Source organism: Durotheca rogersii, assembly GCF_024521655.1.
Source record: "Durotheca rogersii strain YMJ 92031201 chromosome Unknown GGS23scaffold_4, whole genome shotgun sequence".
Taxonomy (NCBI): domain Eukaryota; kingdom Fungi; phylum Ascomycota; class Sordariomycetes; order Xylariales; family Xylariaceae; genus Durotheca; species Durotheca rogersii.
Window position 1 is genome coordinate 1,111,187 of NW_026251235.1, and position 20,328 is coordinate 1,131,514.

The following is a 20,328-nucleotide window of genomic DNA, read 5'->3' on the forward strand; positions in this document are numbered from 1 at the left end:
CTGCGCCCTCTCGCGCCCTTGTCGCCGAAGTCGCTGCGCAGTTAAACAACGCAGCCGCCGCCGTGCCCCAGGCAAACCGCCCCGCCGTCGCTGGCGAGACATCCGGGACGGAGACCTAAGTGATCGCCGCGCTTGCGCCAGGGCCCAGCGCGGACAACGCCAGCCAGCGGGAACCTCTCGAACATCTGAGCGAGGCTTCCACGCCCCCCCACCCCCCTCCCCATCGGCGGCGGAACCATCAGGACCGCTCTCGCTTTCTCACCCCTCGCCCTTAGCCCCCCCCCCCCCTCCCTCTCCCCGCCGCACCCCTAACGCCAGCGCCCCATGGCCGCCGACGCGTCGGCGTCGCGCCCGCGCATCCTGTACTCGGACGCGGGGCCGGAGCCGCCGTACCCGCTGTGCATGGAGGGCGTCGTGATCGCGGGCTTCGGGCGCGGGTCGAAGGAGCTCGGCATCCCGACGGCGAACCTGCCGGTGGACGCGGGCGCGACGCCGTGGATCGCGAGCGCCAAGTCGGGCGTGTACTTTGGGTACGCGGCTGTCGCGCTGCCCGCGGGGCACCCGGACCGGCCGGCGTCGCCGCGGGCCGCCGCCGCGGTGCGCGAGGAGGACGAGTCTTCTCCGTCCGGGCGCGTGAGCCCCACCGTCGCCCCGCCGTCGCCCCCGCCGCCGCCCCCGCCTGGCACCGCCTGGCAGATCTACCCCATGGTCATGTCCATCGGCTACAATCCGTTCTACAAGAACGCGGTCCGCAGCGCCGAGGTCCACGTGCTGCACGCCTTCGCCGCCGACTTCTACGGCGCCCCGCTGCGCCTCCTCCTCCTCGGCTTCGTCCGCGACGAGCGCGACTACGCCTCCCTCGACGCCCTCGTCCGCGACATCAACGTCGACTGCGACGTCGCCCGCCAGAGCCTCGCCCGCCCCGCCTGGTCCCCCCGCGAGGGCGCCGTCGGCGGCGCCCCCGGCGTCGTCGGCACCTTCGACGGCTCCTGGCTCGTCAGGGACTAGCGGGGCCGCCGGCGCGAGAACCGCTGCGGTTCCGACGGCTTTCCGATGCGTCGTAGGCTATGCGCGGCGCAACCTCCTGCATATATATATAGATGTGGTATGACGTGCGTGGCTGGTGCTGAGGGTGGAAGATACGAGAGGCCTAGAACAGGAGAGGCGGATTCGTTCGTTCACATGCAACACGTCTAGCTCCCCGTGAGATTACAGGTGTGTCAGACGGGGCGGAAAGGCGTCGCTCTAGAATTGGGTAGCTATGCGCGAGGGGGCGCTCGCTCGGCAGGCGTTCAATGCATCGGTACCTCGTAAGACGTAGGTCAGGATAGATAGATATGTGGACGCCGAGAACGAAAAGGCGACACGAGAAAGCTCAGAAGATATTACGTGTGAAATTCATGGGTATCCGACCGTAAACCCCGTGCAGGCCGACGTTCTATACCGTGTCTATCCCCCTTATACGTGTATATTATATATGTGCCCGGGGTCACATGCAACATGACCAGCTCCCGTCGAGCGGGAGAGGAACTCACAAATGCGAGCTCTGTTCCAAAAACGCCGCCCATGCTCTCTCTATTACACCCGAGAGGAAAAATGTAGTTGATAGGTAAGCCTGAGAAGCGGATCGAGACACAAAGCTAAACCAGAAACACGCATGCACCACCCCCCGCGGTGCTCGTCCGTAGACCCGACCATCCCTAAACAGCCAGTTGGTCTTGGTTGCGGTAATAACAAGGTAGGAACTGCGCGAGATTAGAGACTGGAGCGGGCGCCTGTCGGAACCGCCGACTTACATTCATAACAATCAACATCGGTATGTCGAATACGTCGCGCTTGATCGTCCAGCAGAACGTGCAGTCGATCTTACCATCCTTCTCGAGCTTGGATATCCCGTGCTCGCCATCTATCCTAGTCACCCTGTTGCTAAGGATGCTGCTGTTCCGCCGGTCTTTGGGAGATTCATCGTTGCTCAGAGCCTCACTCATCTCCTTGGTTCGGTATTTGAGGAGGCGGCACTTCCTCGTGACGTGGCCGCGGCTGTCGCCGAAGGCGAGCTGCGCGAAGTCCTCGTAGAACTGAATGACGCTCTCGTCGTCCATGAATTCGGCCACGAAGGCCGGTCGGGGTTTCCCTTCCGCAGCTTTACCTATGTCCGGCTGGACCATCTTCAGCCGTGGGGTTACGAAATCGGGTTTGCTTGTGCTGCCGTGGTTACTTGCCTCGGACCCCGGCGACCGACCGGTATTGACATTCATATTGGGCTCCTTACCCAACAGAATATTCTTGGTCCACCCGGTGAGCGCGATGAATTCTTTATTCACGGCCGCCACCTCCCCCGTCCTACGGCATACGATAGTAGGCGCCGAGCAGTGTCCCATGAAATCCTCGTACTCGAAGAGCGTCCGCTGCAGGCACTTCTCCATGAAGATGAGGTCTTGCCTGTTGAGGTTCCGCGTACAAGCGATGAACGAGGGCCGGATGCTGGCGAGGGACTTGGCGATTCGTAATGTCTTATTCGCAGAGAACCTCCGTTGAACGAAGGCGATGAGGTTGTGGAACCCAGTGAGGTACGGGTAGGGCTCAGTGACGGTATCGTAGATCGCCGACGGGTCGCGCTGCCGTTTTCCCAAGATGGACGGGGGCCCAAACCGAGTGCTGTTGCCGCTGTTCGAATTTGCAGGCTTCGGTTTCGGCCGCGAAGGCTGAGCTATCGGTTGAGAATTGGTAACCGTGTACGTGCTAGTGGTCGGCGACTTGTCGAAGCCGTAGCCCGTAGGCTGGGGGCTGGACGTGTTGTCCGTGCTCGGGCTAGCCAGGCTGTTCGGAGTCGGTCCGGCGGCTGCAACGGCGTACGCGTGAGGCAACCCATGCTGGAGGTTTCCCGGGAATGCCCCGCTATTGCTGGGATCAACATTCATAAAACCGTCAGCCATGCCGTTCTCATACATCTGGTTGTAGTGATTGACCCCGTTCCGAAACACCCCGGTCGGTCCGTAATTGACCTCGGTTCCGGGCGCTTGGGTTACGGGATCCCTGGGCGGAGTCTCAGCGGCACCAGAGGACATATGGCCCAGCATCCCGAACTCTAGTGCACCGTAATGGCTTCCGAAATTCAACCCTTCGAGGTCAAAGTTGAAAATCGCTGGGTTGCTCGGGTCGAATAAGGCGGGCGAGTAATTGTTTGGCATCTCGCTAGACACTTGAGGGACTTGCATAGAGCCCATCTGAGCAGCTCTCGTATTGTTTGGCGTCGGAAAGCCGGGCGTCACCGGAGACTGCTGTCCGCCGAAAGAGATGCTGTCCGGCAACGGAGCCATCTGGTTCTGAGAGCCCCCGGCGAACATGGGGAAAGCGGAGTGGCTATGCGCATGAGAATAGTACGCTGGGGTGTCTGAGTTCCCGTTGGAAAGGTGTTTCCCGTTCTGCTGTTTGGCGTGCGTGTGGGCGGCGGGATTGTACGTTGGTCCCAGAACGGGCCTCAAGGCTTCTGGGGGAGCGTCATGCAGATACTTGGCCTTTTTCCGTACTCCGTCCTGGCAGGCATCGGCGAGGCCGCGTTTGATACACCTTTGACAAGGACGCTCATCGCCTATAGAGGAAAATTAGCAAAGTTGACCTAGCCGAACTAGAGTCAGCTCGCAGTATGACCGGTAAACTGGTACTGAACTATAGGTTATGCTGTAGCTTAGTCGTAAGGTTTCTCTCAAGCCTAACTCAAAGCCAAAAGTTCGAGCGACGACCCCGAGAGCACTACCGAGAAGAAACAAGAGCGTAGAACATACCGCACGTCAAATGCGCCCTCTGGCAAGCATAGCAGGCACGCCTCGCCTTCTTCCTCCTCGGGCGGTGGGGGTCTTTGGGATCGTACTTCTTCTTCACCTCTCCCGAGTTCTCGGCGCCCGGCTCAGGTGAAGTGTTTTGATCAGCCATCTTGGCCTCTTCGTCCTTGATGGGCTGTTCCATATCGTCGTACTCGTTCTCGTTCTCAGACATGGCATCTGAGACCTCTGTCCCGTTCGCCTCCACGTCCTCCGGCATCTTGTCTTAGGTATATATAACAACTTCTCGTCAACCTCGCACGCCCTGCGGAGACGAGGGATGGCAATGCAAGCCCTGGGGTCGGTCTAGCGCAACCACACCTCCGTGGGAAATTGCGTAACTTATTTTGCGAACGCCCGTGGCAGTGTAACCGCTAGGGCCGGGGGGGAGAGAAGAGGTGGGGGGGGGAGGAGGGGGGAACCTTCCAAAGATCCAATATTCCCTATTTCAACCACGAACACGATCTTTCCCGCCGCCCCTCGAAGAGGTTTCGATGCGGGCACCGATCGCAAGTGGGAGGGTGGGCCGGTACCGATGAGCACGTAGCGTATGCAGGCCAATGAAGCAGGCCGGGAGGCTGTATATCAGAACCAAGAGACGACAGCGAGCTAAGAATATCCGTGAGATGTGGACTTAGGTGCAATGGCGCTGTGCGCTGCCGCGGTGCGACAGCTGTGTCTGGGGGGCCAGTACCCCCCCAAGGCTTGCACAAGGACGGCGCAGCGACAGGCGCTCGTATTCAGCGTGCAAAGAGCAAGGCAAGACGCCAATGGGCTCGTTCCCCGTTACAAAGAGGCGCTCCTTGTGCAACGGGGACTGAGGTCGCAAGGCCCCGTCGAACGGGTCTATCCGCTGTGTTCGTACAAATCGCGGGGAGTGTTATTTCCTCGCAAGAGGAATCACGGCGGGCCGGGCAATGCGGAGACACAGGTCTTGCCTCATGGGGTCACGCGGCGGCGGATAAGGCACTGGGGAGTCTGGCTGGGATGGTATGCGGGATGTTCGATGGTGCTGCAGCTACCCGCGACGTCTGGGGCTGTTCGCATTTGGTACTGGGGCGCACAAAGTTCCGTTTTGTCGTCGGCGATTCGGATGTCAGGAGGGTACCTAAAAGGGGAGGGGGGAGGGGGGAGAGTGAGTGGGAGCCAGGCGTGGGTGGCGCGTAGATGTGTGCGTGCGTGCGCGTATAATACTGGATGTATCGTATTCAGGATCGGCGACCTAGGTAACAGGTACGTACGGAGGCACGCAGGCAAGAAGAAGGAGGTATACCTCAAGGTAGATAGACGTAGATAGATAGATTGGATTGTACGTATGTATGGATGTATGTATTGAAGTATGATGAAAGGTGGGCAGCTAAGATAGCTACCTTAACGTATGATGGATGCGTCCAGTGCGTGTTAGAGGCGATATTGCTGCTACGCGACGCTGCGAGGACGATCGAGGATGGCGCTGGCTGCATAGGAGATCTGGTAGAGGTGCATCAAGTGGCTGACCGAGGCGGCGAGGACGCGAGATAGCGAGACAGCGACAAGGGGAGGCAAAATTATGAGAGCCAAGAATATGGCCGAGAGAAATGGAAGCGGAAGCCAATATTACAATGGTCAAATATTGGGGCCGGCTACAGCGATAGAGGCGTCAGTTGTCACCTTGTTTTGCGCTCCAGGCGGGTGCGCCGATCGGTTTGGGAGTCAAACAGCGGTGGCGCAACGGACAAGAAGTTGGTGAGAACGGCCGTCGGTCTGGGTAGCGAGATGAGAGAGGGAGGAAGACGCCGTCGTCGGCAGGCTTGACGATAGATGACGCAGGCTGTCGAGGAACTGGTGAGGTGGCGGAAAGGTAGGTTGGATTAGACGGATCCGAGTCAGAGGGGGAGCTGTTCGTCGCGGGAGGCGGGCAACCAGGAAGGGAAAGAAAAAAAAAAAAAAGTTGACGATATTTGGTCGGTCGAGTGGTGAACCGAGCAGGAGGAAGGGAAATGCGATAGCCCAATTGGACGGTGGCTTCCCGGATTCTCGAATTACTGGCAATTGCCCAAAATTGTCCCTCTGATCCTATAACCGAATTGCGGGGTTCCTAAGGAAAAGTGGATGGATGGACGAAAGGTAAGGTTGACAGAACTATGGTAAAGCGCGCCCTCTGCTTCTGCGTTCCTTTGATATTATTTAGGCCTCTGAGTATTTCCTTTTTGCGGATTTTTTTTTCTTGGAGGATTTTCGGTCTCTTTTATTTTCTTTTTTTTGTCTTTTTTTCTGCCCCTCTCGTCTCGTTTTCTCGCACGTTTTATTCTTATTATTTCTTCTCCCTTCTTTTTGTCCATTCTCCCTCCCGTCGCTTCTCTTTGCTTCATGAGCTCTCTTTGCTGCATAGGGGCCGGGCTTGGGGCCAATCGCAGCCCGATAAACGGCCAATGCGGTAAAGGTGGGCCTCTCCAGCAGACCAGGCTAAGACTTACCCAGAAGGGAAAGGCGCAGTTAGAGCTCGCCAGCGTCTAAACCGCAAAGGAGAAAGGGCCATGCACCACCGACGCCCCACCGCTGCGAATCAGCCATTCAGGCACGGGCCAGCAGACGCCAAGGAGAGAGCCAAGGACATCAATTCAGGTTGCCATACAACCGCGGATTAGTAACCTCTAGCAGCCGGAAGAACGTCGACACAGCATCCCGTCCGCCCTATCAAAGCCCCCAGACAGTCCTGGCGATGTCGATATACCAAGATACCAAGATACCCGCGGCGAGCCCTTTTTAGTAATGTTTCGACATCTCCCCCACTATTGAGGTAAGTTTGTGCGTACTGGCCTGGGGCTGCCGTCATCTGGTCCGATTTGCCTTGGCGGGATTAGCCTCTTAGCTAATTTTACCCAAGGTAAGTGTGCGTAGTTACGTACCACGTAGGACTCCGAGTGTCTTAGGAGGTAGCTACCAGGTAGGTAGGTAGGTGGGCAAGCACCGGAAGTTATCTCTTGCAGTAGCTGAGGAGTGCGTGGGATGGAACTTGATACCTACTTTGGCAGTAAGGAAAGGAACAGATCGTACCTGCCTTCCGCCTCCATGCGACGCTAGGCAGCAGGTACCAGAGTAGATAGAAGGAGGCAGGTATAAGGCTCGGTATCTGGGTACCTAAGCAGAGGTAGGCAGTTGTATCTAGAGACCAATAACGTGGGCGCGGGAAGGTGTGAGTGAGATAGATGTATGCATGTAGCTGACGTATGTAATGTATTCGTGTTGGGAGCGAGGAAGGAGAGGGTTACCTATTACCTACATACCTACCTACCCTGGTTTTTCCTCGCGATGGGAGGTAGGTACCTCTCAAGGTAAGCAAGTATCTGGGTATGTACACATGTACACGGTGCATAGGTGCCTAGGTAGGTACCTACCTATGCCTAGGGTAGGGCTGCCCCCCCACCTTCGGTCTCCTGGAATGTCCCATGCCCCGTGGCTGGCCGCATGGCGCCAGAGCACAGTGTAACAGTGCGCAGTCCATACAGGTAGGTATATCCCACATTCTACGAAAATCAGACCCTGTATCTGTATGATGTACATATTGTACATAGATATCTAGGTAAGTACCTACCTGGCTTCTACGTACCTAGGTTACTCCCTCTACCGGTCCTGCTGGGGCCTCCCCCCCCTCCTGTCTTCGTCATTCGTCAGGTTGCTTCGACATGGACTGCCGACCGACGGCTCCCATGCCTCTCTGCTTCCATTTCTAGTAGGTGAGCACGCCGACGCCGCTGCTGGTCCTCTCGCGCTCCCAATTGCGCTCGCAGGCGGCTTTTTCTCAGTGACGATGCCGCATTAGCGAAGTAAGCTGTCATGTCCAATGGCGACAGGCTCTGCAGACACCACGCCAGTCGAGCCGAATGGCGGCCCTTCTTTAACCTCTCGCCTGTGTGCGCGTCGCCTGAGGTGGCTGGATCGGCCCAGGGACTTACCGACTCGTCGCCGTCGAATCGTCGCCTCCGTGTCTGTTCTGCCGAAACTGACTGGCGAGAGGGCCAACCGCTATGCCGAAGAGTTGCCCTGCCATCGTCGCCACGGGGGGGCCGCCTACAACATGCCGCATGCAACCTGCAGTCAAATTTGTGCGTGTCCAATCATGGTCTCGGCGAAAGCTTCTCTCGACGCGTCACTACTCACAGCCCGCGGGAATCGATGGATGAATTGCTGCTGCATATAGACTCGTCTCCATCCTACGCAGACGCGACGCTATGCCACCCTCTCGTCTCAGCCATCGCCAGAACCGCTGCATGGAATAGGCAGGTTGCCGTGTTGATCTCGAATCCATCTACTCCAGACGTCCTTCGTCCACCTGGTCTGCCGAAACGTCTGCATGCTCCTATCGCCAGCCTTCCCGAATTCTCCGGCCTGCCTGGGCATCCTGGGTTACGACAGGCACTCTTCGTCTCTTCGCCATGCTATCGACTGCTCCCAGAGGCAATCATCAGCGATCGCTCTTATATTAGTGTGACCCATGAGAGACCACATCCGACATTCCATTGCCTCCTCGCCACTAACACCGACAGTTGCATGTAAATGTGTATTGATAGGACGCACTGCCCCAGGTTACAGTGCTGATACTTGTCACCGTCTATGGAGATGGGCTTGCTTACGATCGGGGTAGGTAGGTTGACTAGCTCTGGTGGCCGGTCCGCCTTCGTCCACGCCCGTGCTGCCTCGCCCACTCACGATGGCAAAGTCTCTCTCTACCTGAAGGTCACTTAGCCAACGAGGTGCCGCTCACGGCGCCGACCGTCCGCCGCTGCTGCTGCAATGCGCGACATTGCATGAATTAGTGCGCTACCCAGGCACTATTACTACGGCATGCAACCTCATCGAATGCTATTTTCCTGTATCGCCGTCGTGGATATTAGAGATGCAGCCTCCGGCTAGGTGTACTCGCGTCCCCTTTCTTACCGCCGGCCCTACTTTGCCTACAGGGTGTCGCAGAACACATCGGTCTCGCTTTCGGCCAACTGATGTGGGGCGGCACAGCAGGTCAATCCTCTGGAGCTACATGTAATAGTATAGGCTAGTGGTGCTTGAGCTCGAGATGCGAGACATTCTAAGTGGTCTAGGATGGTTCGTTGTGAGCCGGCCCATCCCTACATCCATCCTCACGTGTCCCCGCTGCATACCACTCTACGTGCCTCGAACTGTATACTCTGCTACGAGTCGGGTGGCAGCGCGAGGGTGGAGAGGGGTCAGAATAGAGCCAAGAGTCGCGGCTCAAGTGGCTATGGTGTCGTCTCGGAGCCATGTGCTGGCGAGCGCAACGGGGCCTGGCGCCGCGCCCAAACAACACCACTCCAGTTGCTGAGAACGTCGCCTTCTTTTTGGGCTAGCTGAACGGTTACAAGCAAGCTTAGTACGACGTTAGGAAACGCTCCTCCGAATGCAGTCCTCCGGTTCAAGGCAGCGTCAGTCATCCCAGATACTGCCAGCTGGAATCCGTGGATGCCTGCCGTAGGTATGTACTTTCGCACCGTGGTTGTCCGCCGTGGTACCATCGCGCATGATGTCACGGTTCGAGGCATTCCGCACACGAGGGTCGCGTTCCTTACGATGAGATGACCTACAGTTCACGCTTCCCCGGTCGCACGAAGCTCTAGCTCGCCAGAGAAGAAAGGGAGAGACCTTCGGATATGCAAGATCACAGTATTCCATAGGGCCCTGACAAAGCGATTACAAACCGCCTTCGACGAGCTCCCTGGTTACATGGCCTGTGTTTGTCGAACCGGCGAGTCCTCCCCGTTTTTATACCGCAATCCTATGCCCGGCAATCGACATCACGGGGGCAACGCCAAACTGCAGGATTTCTAGACCACATCCTTGGGATCTTATTTCTCTGACGGCTGCTGAGATCGGTGTACAGGCGATGCAAATCCTCAGACTTGTTTGGAAATAGGAATCCGGATCTCGTTTCACGACGAAGGGCCATATGTCTTCGAAAGTAGGGGCCGGGGAGGAGGGGGGAGGGAGGGGGGAGGGGATGCTTGGCCCCGGCCCCTTAGGGAAAGGGTCGGACTTCCGAACAGGTGGGCTCTCTTATCATCTCGAAAGCGCTCGCACTCTTCTCATGTACTGGCTAGCTCTGCTCCTCGCCCAGGGTAGAACCTACGTTGCCATCGACGACGGCCGTGGGCCGAGCGGGCAAGTCTCACAGATACCCAGGTTTATACGTGACGCGATTGCACCCAACTAAACATGAGACGGAGCTTCAAGCAAGTTACCATGGACTCGCTTAAGGTGAATGGTATATGGATTGCTTGGGAGGATATACTACTCATTGGCTCTCGTGTGTCGGTTGTGGGCATATATTGATACTTGGATACGTGGTTACAAAGGTGTCGCTTGAATCCCCAGCAGTTAATCTATGCTCGCGTCGCCAAGTGGTCGAACGCAACCAGCCGGTCTATGAAGCCGCCAATCAGCTACCGTGTCGCCGGACCCGACAAAGTGGGAAGGGGGGTTGACGAAGAAGGGGGGGGATTGCTGTCGTTCTGCGGCCAGCGCATTCGGGCAGAGGCATCCGCCCGTTATATGGTGGCGCTTCGTTCGCAAATACGGAGCATCGAATGGCCGGATTCACCGTCCAACCTGACATCATCGAAGTAACGAGGTGGCGCTTGACATCGATCGCTCGCACCCGGGACGGCGAGGAGGGACACGGTCAGGACTTGGAGACGAGGTCGAGGGCCCGTCGCAGAAACAGGCCTGCTGAGGAGGTCAGGTGCCATTGCCGACTGTGACAACAGCCACTGGGGTTTGGACGGCCTTGCTGTAATTCTCGGCGTCCTTCGTTCGGCATAATTATTACCAGGGCATGGCTCAGCTACGAAATCCTCCCCGCGGCCGCAGAAGCGGACTGCGCTAGTGCAGGTCCTCTGCACCCAAGCTCCACGCCCCCCCTACTGAGACTTGCCAGCTACCGGGCCTGCTCGACCTGGTGGTTGTCTGGGAATGAGACTTGCCCATCGGCGGGCGCGAGAGCACAGCGCACATAGAAGCATGAATCACGCCTTGCGTTAGTTCCCGTTGCTCAATCCCCGGTGTTCCGGTATCAATTTAGCAATGTCCTCCCAACTGCTCGCTGGCCCGCCCCACGTACGTCCCACGGAGGTGCGAATCCATCCAGGGAGAAAACCGACTTGCGAGCCGCGCTTTGCGAGTCCATATAGCCTCGATGTAGCCATCTGGACGGGTGCTGTGTGCGCTCGCCTCCTCGCGACGGGTGTAAACTGTACTACGCGCAGCTCTCTCACGAGTGCTATAAGATCGTGATCGTGGCTAGATCTAAATGCCGAGCTGAATCCCGGATAGCGACACAGCCGTCATAAAAATCGGGCGTGTAAGCTTCGAGGTAGAACACGAAGGCGTGGGTCGTAGCCTCGAACGAGGTCGTAAAGGAAGCGCTAAACGGCGGCCTAGATACGACCGAATGTTCAGCCAGCCAGCCGATCGAACCACTCCCGTGTCGGCTTTAACGCTCCCTCTTGATTATTCGTGGGTTGTCGAGGAAAATCGTCGGCGGGGGTGTTGGTCCTAGCCCGCAGCGCTCCCTGTCTTTCACCGACCGGTCTTCAGCCTCACCCTATCCCCATCCATCAGCTTCCCACCAGACGCATGTGTGGTGTGCGTCCATTCGCCGCATCATACCGTCCCCCGACATCCCCAAGGACCGATACTGATAGAGGCTCCATGCCACCCTCCTTCTCCTCTGCTGTCCTGGTCTGATCGACCTGATCGACCGGCAGGGCAACCAGGTCGTCAATGCGATCAGCCGTAACGGGACTCTGTGGCTTGGGAGATTTGGCGCGCGACGAATCACCGTTTCCTCGTCAGTTTTTCTACCTGCAATCACCGGGGCCCACCTCTCCGTATGGATGGCTGTAGGTAATCTGCAGTTACTGCGAAGACTGCGCAGGAGGTAAGGGGGGTAACACCCCAGCTCACGAGTTGGACGCCACGGGGGAGATCTTTACCGCTTGATGGGCCACGTACATATATCTGGGTAACATTCTTGGCCGATACCACGTAACCTGCAGAAACTTCTATTTAGATGCTACGGGTTTTCTCGCGTCGATTCGCCGGTTTCGACGAGCAGAGCCTCCACGGGAAGGCCGTTAGGGCTGATATTGGGCTCGGCACGCGCGGGTAACGCGCCGTACGTGAGAATTAATGCTGAAGGGCGATGGATGGTATGATGCGGACATGGCATGTTAGATACGGTATCATCAGAGATCAAGGGCCGACGCGAGAGGAACTATATGTGCATCTTCTATTGCATGAGGCATCTCGTCCCTACCTGCATAGTACATTACATATATGAGCTCCCGTGCATATTCGCATCCGTACGCACTCGTTTACGACGACGGCCATCGCCAATACTCCGTTGCCCTCCTTAGCGTGAAACATATTGAACACACCCGCAAATCTGTATATAAGCCTCCTCTCGCATATGTAATGCATGAAGCGTGCCCCCCTCCCTCCATCGTCTACCGACCCGTCTGCCGACGTTTCCGACGCGCGCCTGAGAAGGGACCCCAGGGACCTCCACCGGGCCCCCGAATGGAGTAGGTGTATATAAATATAAACATGTATGTATATGCAAACAACGTTGCCCTCGCAAAAGCAAATTCGAGAGCCTACATATGTATGGAGGTATGTAGGTAGGTAGGTAGGTTGGTAAGTAGGTAAGGGGTGGGTAGGTAGGTATGTGTGTGCGCGTATGTGTATGCGGATGTGCGTGCGGAGTGAGCCCCCCACGTCCGAGTTCCAGTGCGCCTCTTCTCCCCTTTCCTTACCCCCCCTTTGCATCCCGTCACCACACCCTGCACCGATCCCAACCGGAAGAGGGCACCGCAGTGGAGAGATAGACGGCAATATCGGCGCGTCGGCGACCGGAATATGTAGGTGGGCGGGCGCCAGAAAGACGCGAGAGGGCGACCCAACCCACCCTCTCGAGATGAAGGGGAGGGGAGGAGCAAGAGAGAGAGGGTGGGGAGGCAGGGGGGGGGGGGGGGGGAGGAGAGAGAGAGGGGGAGGGAGGAGGAGGAGGGAGTGGTCAGAACGTCTCGCTGAGGCCGGCGAAGTCGGGCACCTCGCTGTCGCAGTTGAAGTCCTTGTCGTAGGCCTTGGCGGGCAGGATGCCGGCCGCGAGGCCCTTCTTGTAGCTCCACTGGGGCGCGTCCTCGGTGTCCCAGGTCCAGTACCACCAGCCCCAGCCCTTCTCGAAGGAGACCATCTGGGCCTCGGCGAACATCTTGAGGAAGCGGCGGTACTCGTCGCTGTACGCGCTGGGGTCGGCGTTGGCCTCGGCGCAGCTGCACGAGGCGTCGCGCGCGGGGCACTTGGGGGTGAGGGCCTCGGTGGACGCGTTGCCGGAGGCGTAGGTGCCGGTCCAGCGGTTGCCCCAGCCGACGTTGGTGAGGTGGCGGGCGCAGTCGGTGTCGGCCTGGGACCACTCGGCGAACATGGTGGGGCCGAAGCCGGTGGCGGGGTCCATGCTGAGGCGGGTCTGCTCGGACCAGCCGGCGCAGGCGTAGCGGACCTTGTCGCGGTGCGGGAAGACGATCTGGTCGTTGTTGAAGATGACGTACTGGTGCACGTCGAGCACGAGCCCGGCGCGCCCCGCCAGCTTGCCCTGCCAGTTGGCCAACCCCATGAAGCCGTCGCCGAAGACGACGTGCGCGTCCGCGAGCCCGTTGCGCCGCGCCAGGTCGTACGCGTCCGCCGTCCACGCCTCCACCGCGTCCGCCGACAGCGACACCATGCGCGGCTCGTTGGCGAGCCCGTAGAAGGCGACGACGCGCCGGTACCGCGGCTGCGCGAAGAACCGCGTCAGCCGGTCGTGCACGTCGAGCGAGCGGCGCGCGTTGAGCGCGCCGTCGGTGCCGTTGAGCCAGCCGACGGGGCCCTGGCGGCCGCTGTGGTTCCAGCCGTTCTGGCTGCCGGGCAGCGCGTGCAGGTCGAGGTTGACGCGCAGGCCGTGGCGGCGGGACCACTCGATGGCGCGCAGGAGGTAGCGCCACGAGGTGCGGAAGACGAAGGGGTCGTCGCCGTAGGTCTCGACGGCCCAGTAGCTGTAGGGGATGCGGACGTGGTCGAGCCCGGCGGCGCGGATGTCGGCGAAGGTCTGCTCGGTCACGAAGGTGGCGTAGTGCTGCTCGAGCGTCGCCGCGGCCGTCTTGGGGCCGAGGTGGCGGCACAGCGACGCCTCGTCGACGATGCCGAGCCGCGCGTCGTACGCGAACAGCGACGGCGTGATGAAGGGCTCGAGCGAGAGCCAGCCGCCGAGGTTGACGCCGCGCGCCGGCCGCGCCGCGTAGTCGCCCCAGTCCTCGTCGAGCGCCGGCACCTTGTCGTTGGCCGCCACCGCGTCGTCCCAGTCGGAGAAGAGGCCCATCACGGGCAGGTCGCCGACGGTCTCGTTCGTGTAGGTCACGTTGAAGTCGGTCGTGTCGTACCACGTGAACGGGTCGAGGTACGTGCCCTTGGCCGCGGCCGGGATGCTGTCCTGCGAGACGTCCTGCAGCCCGGACCTGTTGCGTCCTCCCGCCGCCGCCGCCGCATTCTTCTTGCTCACGACAACGGCCACCACGATGACGATGATGAGCACGCCGAGCGCGACGCCGGCCACGATCCCTGCACGTCCGCCAGCGATCGTTAGTTAAGCCGTGGCCCCCTGTGCGATATCGCGATGCTTATGGGGACTTACACCTCTTCTTTTTCCGGTACCACACGGGTTTGTAGTCGACCACGGCCGACTTCTCGTTCGATATACTGTCGTAGCTGTCGTAGCTGTCGTGCTTTCTCGCGCCGCCGCCGCGTATGCCCGGAATCGCCCTGCCTTCCTCGGCGACGGCACCGCTGACCACCCTCCGATCTTTCTTGCGGGATCTCGATTCTCTCTCTCGGGGCCTATCCTCAACTTCGTCCCCCGATTCTGCGTTGGCTGCTCGTCGGCGGCGGCGACGGTCTCGTTCCTGGTCCCAGTCCCGCTCCCGCGATTCGTATCCGCCTTCTTCCCGGTACTCCTCCTTGCGCCGACGTTCTCTCCTCGACCGGTCGTTTTCCCCTCCCGATTGCTCGTAATCGTTGTCTCTCCGGCGCCGCTCCCTCCTGGGCGGATCGTACTCGGCATCGACGACGCGGTACGACTCCCGCCGCAGCCGGTCTCGCTTTGGCCTCCGTTCCGGTTCTTTGGGTGGTTCTTGGGAGATGCCCCGGGCGTTGTGTTCGTTCAATTGCGCAAGGGCGCCCATGGACAACCTCTGGCCCGTGCCTTGCGAAGATGCTTCCGGGGCAGATGTGGGTTCGCCGGTGCCATGCTTGCTGTGTCTCCTCTTCCTGTGTCGTCTATGGTGTGCTTCGGGGTCCCTACTTCGGCGTCTGCGGTGGTCTGTATCCGAGTCGCCGTGTGCCATCGTGCACGATGCGAAGGGGGGTGCTCGATGCTCCGAATTCGTATCAGTATGCACGTATGTGACGATGCATTCATAAGCACCGAAGGAGTGCTGAGAGGGCGATGGAAGAGCATGCAGGTAGCTGGATAAGCTGTCTGGGGAAGGAATCTACATGGGTAGTCCTGCGGTATGTAGATCGTCGGTTAATGCGTCGTCTGAGGAGGAGTCGACTGACCGCGCCGTCAATTTGCAGACAGACGCAGAAAAGTGCACGATGAGGGTTGCAAGGGGACAGCGAGGAACACCGCTACTAGTGTTGACCGGGCAACCAGCTCTCTCCCAATCAGCGTCGAATGCCGATCCCGACGAATCGGCAGCGCCACGCTAAGCCCGGACCGGCCAGGCAGGGCGGGGAAGGCGCGGGGCCAGGGTACATGCCTCAGGTACCTTTGTACAGGTGCTATGGATACCTTCGTGTACTCATGTACCCATGTACGCAATTGGAGGCACCTACGTGTACAGATACCAGGTACCTGAAGCCAGGCAGATGCGGGAGTTGGGCACCTGGAGACACACCGAGAACGCGACGTTCAACGGCAAGGTTGTATGCAAATGCATCGGGTCCGGTACCTCCTGATGTACCTGTATGTATTTATGGGCATATCCCCAACGACCGTCATCCTGTCCGGACTAGGAGGTACCTCTCAGGTGAACCTACCTCAGGTACCTGCTTTCGCTTGGAGGTATACTCCCTCCTAGCCCAGTGTACTCTTACTACGGGCACTAGGGGCAGGGGTGAGGGTACTTCTATGAGTAGGTATGGTTGTATTCCCTTCGCAAGCCGAATGCCGCAGGTAAGCGACTCTCCTGTCATACTGGACCTCGACTGTTTTGATAGAACGTTGGTCGATCCCGCCAGCTTCCAGTCGTACTTACCTACCGCTTCTCCTTCTGCTTCCCCTTCTCCTCCCTCGTGCAAGCCCAGGTCGACCGTGCTGCCGCCGTCCATCCATAGCCAGACATGAATCTACGCAGGTAGCAGCTAGAGATCTGTAATTCTTACCTAGAACTGCCAGCATTCGACCATGAAGCCCTCCGTCCCGCTTCGGCTTGCGCGGGGGCCCATCCCCGTGAGAACCTCATGTAGACCAAGACGTTGGGACTCGCGGGCATCGCTGCCCCGGGCCTACTCGACGCACCCGCCGAATGCGCGACTCAACCTACCGGTCGACTACTCGACCGCGCCGCTATTAGCCCACAGCTCGCAAGTAGCCCTTGGCCATCCCGAGCTGCCGCCCGAGGCCAGGAACGGGACGGCGAAGCGCATGAACCTGTTCCAGGCTATAAACGATGCCTTGTCGACCGCTCTTGCCGAGGACGAGAACGCCTTGGTGTTCGGCGAGGACGTCGCCTTTGGCGGGGTGTTCCGCTGCACCATGAAGCTGGCGGAGAATTTCGGCGAAGCTCGCGTCTTTAATACGCCCCTGACGGAACAGGGCATCATGGGATTCGCCGTCGGGCTGGCCGCCGAGGGCATGCGGCCGATAGCCGAGATCCAATTTGCCGACTATGTCTATCCTGCTTTCGACCAATTAGTCAACGAGGCCGCCAAGTACAGATATCGCGAAGGGAGGACGGGGAGGAGCGTGGGCGGCCTGACGGTGAGGATGCCGTGCGGCGCGGTGGGCCACGGGGCGCTGTACCATTCGCAGTCGCCCGAGAGCCTCTTCACCCACATCCCCGGCCTTAGAGTGATAGTGCCGAGATCCCCCTTGCAGGCCAAGGGCCTCCTGCTGTCTGCCATCCGAAGCAACGACCCGTGCGTCTTCATGGAACCCAAGGTCCTGTACAGGGCGGCGGTCGAGCAGGTCCCGACTCGCCCATACACCCTGCCGCTGTCCAAGGCTGAGGTCCTCAAGGAGGGCAAGGATGTGACCATAGTCTCGTATGGGCAGCCGCTCTACACGTGTAATGCGGCGATCCAGAAGGCGGAAGAGGACCTGGGCGTCTCCGTAGAGCTGATCGACCTGCGGACGGTGTTCCCCTGGGACAAGGAGTGCGTCCTCAACAGCGTGCGGAAGACGGGTAGGTGCATCGTGGTGCACGAGTCGATGGTCAACGCAGGGATCGGAGCCGAGGTGGCTGCATCCATCCAGGAGGATCCGGATACCTTCATACGACTCGAGGCCCCGGTGTCACGCGTGGCAGGATGGAGCACCTTTACCCCGCTGCTGTTTGAGAAGTTCAACGTGCCCGACGTAGCTCGTGAGTCTCTCTCGACCCGGCTCCAGGATGCCCTCTCCCCTCTTCACCACGAACGCTAACCAGACATGCCGACAGGGGTATACGATGGGGTCAAGAAACTATTAGAATACTAGACACACATCCGGGGGGGGGGGGGGGGGGGGGGACGACATGGCGGAGAAAGAGGACAGCAACCTCATGCATGCAGATGTGTACGGTCGTTGTACGGTCGTTGTACGGGATGGGCGGAATACAGCAGCGAGCGGTAGTTCGGTGAGACTCGGCGACCAACCAGCTACACAGGAGGCTATCGTGGCACCCATTTCGGACCGAGTCCGCAGCCAAATATTGGATTTCATGGCTGGCGATTGATGAACTGGCCAAATTAGATCGTGGCATCAGTTACTCATACCGACGCCAAAAACAAGCCAGAACCCAGCATGCCGGTTGCGAGTTTTATTCTATTTTCTTTCTTTTTTCTTTCTTAGCTCGCCTACGTCAGATGTATCCGTGTCTCAGTCGCATGGATCCGGCGATACTCCCGGATGCGCCTCATTCGAGCCGTGCCCTGATATAGGTATGTAGGTAGGTATTGATATTCGGATACAACGTGCTACCGCCTACTTCGTCAGCGCCTCCCAAGGCGTCCCATTTGTAGTACTCCCTACAGTGTCTTCGCAAACGCTGCGCCGAATACCTCCGTATAAGGCAATAATCCGGTTTTGTTGCTAAATTCCCTGACGGCTCCTCGCCTGATGTCACACTGCTGGTATCTTATCTGTGCTGCTTATCGATAACAGCCCGCCCCGCCTAGAGCCTGTGCGGCTTGTCTGAACCCCCGTCTCGGGTCCTGCCCGGTTTCCTCCCGCCCCGCGTTACCAGCCGCGTTGTTTTCAACATCCAACTCCGCCCGCCCTAGCAAGCTGAAGACGGAGTTGCGACGAGGCCGAAAAAAAAAAGAGAGACGACGTCGACTGCCATCATCCCATTCGTCCCTCCCTTCAGCCCGGAAAAGGCCGAGATGGCAACTCCGCTAGAGACCCTCGAGTCCTTCGTGGAGGGCGCACCGCCAGGCGAGGTATGCATGCTTCCATCTCACCAGACAGGTTCCCTAAAGTCAACTCGTTTTCTCTCTCTATAAACCCGTTCCTTATTACGATGCCCCGGACCAGAACTACCAAGCTGACTTATGGATCTTGGAACGGTACAGCTAGCAGACGTGGTAAACGGTAATACACAACCCGCCCTGTCCTCCACCTTCCCAACCGACCTCCCACTCCCACCACCGCACCGAGCAGCCAAAGTCTCCGGGCCCTAACCGTCCTGACCAACACCGCCGGCAGACATTAAATCCCTCACGATCAACGAGCCCGAGCTCGTTTCGCAGTTGGGCCCGGCGTTCCAGCGGTACAACGAGGAGCAATTCGTCACGGCGAAGCTGCCTGGCAGCCCCCAGCAGGTCATCGTCAGCTCGCACAACGCCCTAGTCGGCGGTCGCTACTACGACGTCGAGAGCTCGTCGAGCTTCGCCTTCGACCACGCCGCCCAGCGGGCGAGCGCCGTCCAGAGCCACGTCCTCGACAGCCCGCACGCGGAACTAGTGTACGCCTCACCTTCCTTGATACTTGACATGCACCATGCGTCAGAGTAGCTGTGCGTGGAGAGCCGGAGTAGCACGGGGGAGCGTACGGATAGAAGGGTGGCTGGCCCGCTAACAGATCGCGCACGCATAGGAAGTCTATCATTAAGAGTCTGTCGGCCTACGTCAAGGAGCACTTCCCCAGCGCTTCCTACGGCGCCTGGCCTATAGAGAACGACTCCAAGATCGCCATCATCATCGTCGCCAACAAGTATAGCCCGAACAACTTCTGGTAAGCCAGCCTCTCACGACTCCCCACCAGCGCCCCACTGCTGTCACTTACCCACCCCCTTTTTACTTCTATCTCCGTATCCCACCCCTTCCACCTGCGCTCTACACACAAGAAGAGAGCAACCCGGAAAGGGGAGGAAAGAGGGGGAAGGGAAACGGGGTATAACCGGGCACCCGCTGACGCACCTGGGGACAGGAACGGGCGCTGGCGCTCCCTCTACATCGTGGACCCGTCGTCGGGCGCGCTCGAGGGCAGCGTCAAGGTGGACGTGCACTACTACGAGGACGGCAACGTGCGGCTGCAGACGCACAAGCCGATCGCGGCCTCGTCGCCGGGCGGCGGCGGCGCGACGGGGGCGGCGCTGTCGCGCGAGATCGCGGCCGCCGAGCGCCGGTACCAGGAGGAGCTGAACCGCGGGTTCGCGAGCCTCAGCGAGGGCGCCTTCAAGGGCCTGCGCCGCCAGCTCCCCGTCACCCGCCAGAAGGTCGAGTGGGACAAGGTCGCGAGCTACCGCGTCGGCCAGGACATCGGCGGCGGCAGCTCGAGGAGGTGAGCGGGCAGATGAGAGGGGAAAGAGAGAGCGGGGGGGGGAGCAAAAGATAGTAGGCTTAGGAGGCAGGGGCTGCGGAGAGCGTGCGCGTGTGCGCACGCGAGCGAAAGAAAGTGGTGGTGGTTCGTCGGGGAGCCAGCTGACTCGCCATAGAGTATTGAGAATAGAGGGATGAATCTTCTCGGACAGGGTCACAGATGGTTCGGGGGGGGGCGGGGACAGACGTGTTGACGTAACTGATAGCGACAACGACGCTGGCGCTGCCTGTCGGAAAGAATAAAACAGTTGAGCACGGTGTTGGGCCGGAATTTCCTCGATGCCCATCCGTACGCCCCGTACAAGCCATGGGGCCTCCGCGCGCATGCTACAGCCGTCGTCTAGTTGCTATGCGTGCTTGCCTTGGGGAGGCTGCCCTCATCAGTATCGCCATCTAC

The 20,328-nt window shown here is 59.3% G+C and overlaps 5 protein-coding genes across 5 annotated transcripts; 3 read left to right on the forward strand and 2 right to left on the reverse strand.

Annotated features, from left to right (window-relative positions):
- Positions 1-324: 324 nt before the first annotated feature.
- Positions 325-1,008, forward strand: GGS23DRAFT_594108 (riboflavin kinase; the record flags this gene model as incomplete). Its single annotated transcript, XM_051518113.1, has 1 exon — positions 325-1,008. The coding sequence occupies one exon, from the start codon at positions 325-327 to the stop codon at positions 1,006-1,008; it is 684 nt and encodes a 227-aa protein (XP_051374659.1).
- Positions 1,009-1,390: 382 nt separating this feature from the next.
- GGS23DRAFT_554777 (uncharacterized protein) lies at positions 1,391-3,808 on the reverse strand. The gene is made up of 3 exons (XM_051515567.1): positions 3,786-3,808; positions 1,797-3,669; positions 1,391-1,745 (listed from the first exon to the last, which is right to left on the reverse strand). The coding sequence occupies exons 2-3, from the start codon at positions 3,345-3,347 to the stop codon at positions 1,701-1,703; spliced, it is 1,596 nt and encodes a 531-aa protein (XP_051374660.1). The 5' UTR covers positions 3,348-3,669; positions 3,786-3,808; the 3' UTR covers positions 1,391-1,700.
- A 3,500-nt stretch (positions 3,809-7,308) lies between these two features.
- GGS23DRAFT_361877 (uncharacterized protein) lies at positions 7,309-8,708 on the forward strand. Its single transcript, XM_051513248.1, has one exon. It carries the CDS (start codon positions 7,638-7,640, stop codon positions 8,355-8,357), a length of 720 nt encoding a protein of 239 aa, XP_051374661.1. The 5' UTR covers positions 7,309-7,637; the 3' UTR covers positions 8,358-8,708.
- A 4,180-nt stretch (positions 8,709-12,888) lies between these two features.
- Positions 12,889-15,250, reverse strand: GGS23DRAFT_603416 (glycoside hydrolase family 5 protein; the record flags this gene model as incomplete). The annotated part of the gene is made up of 2 exons (XM_051519476.1): positions 12,889-14,468; positions 14,542-15,250. 2 exons carry the CDS (start codon positions 15,248-15,250, stop codon positions 12,889-12,891), a joined length of 2,289 nt encoding a protein of 762 aa, XP_051374662.1.
- A 798-nt stretch (positions 15,251-16,048) lies between these two features.
- On the forward strand, positions 16,049-19,897 carry GGS23DRAFT_603417 (2-oxoisovalerate dehydrogenase beta subunit; the record flags this gene model as incomplete). The annotated part of the gene is made up of 7 exons (XM_051519477.1): positions 16,049-16,083; positions 16,383-17,494; positions 18,051-18,054; positions 18,479-18,579; positions 18,817-19,075; positions 19,207-19,344; positions 19,540-19,897. 7 exons carry the CDS (start codon positions 16,049-16,051, stop codon positions 19,895-19,897), a joined length of 2,007 nt encoding a protein of 668 aa, XP_051374663.1.
- Between the last annotated feature and the right edge of the window lie 431 nt (positions 19,898-20,328).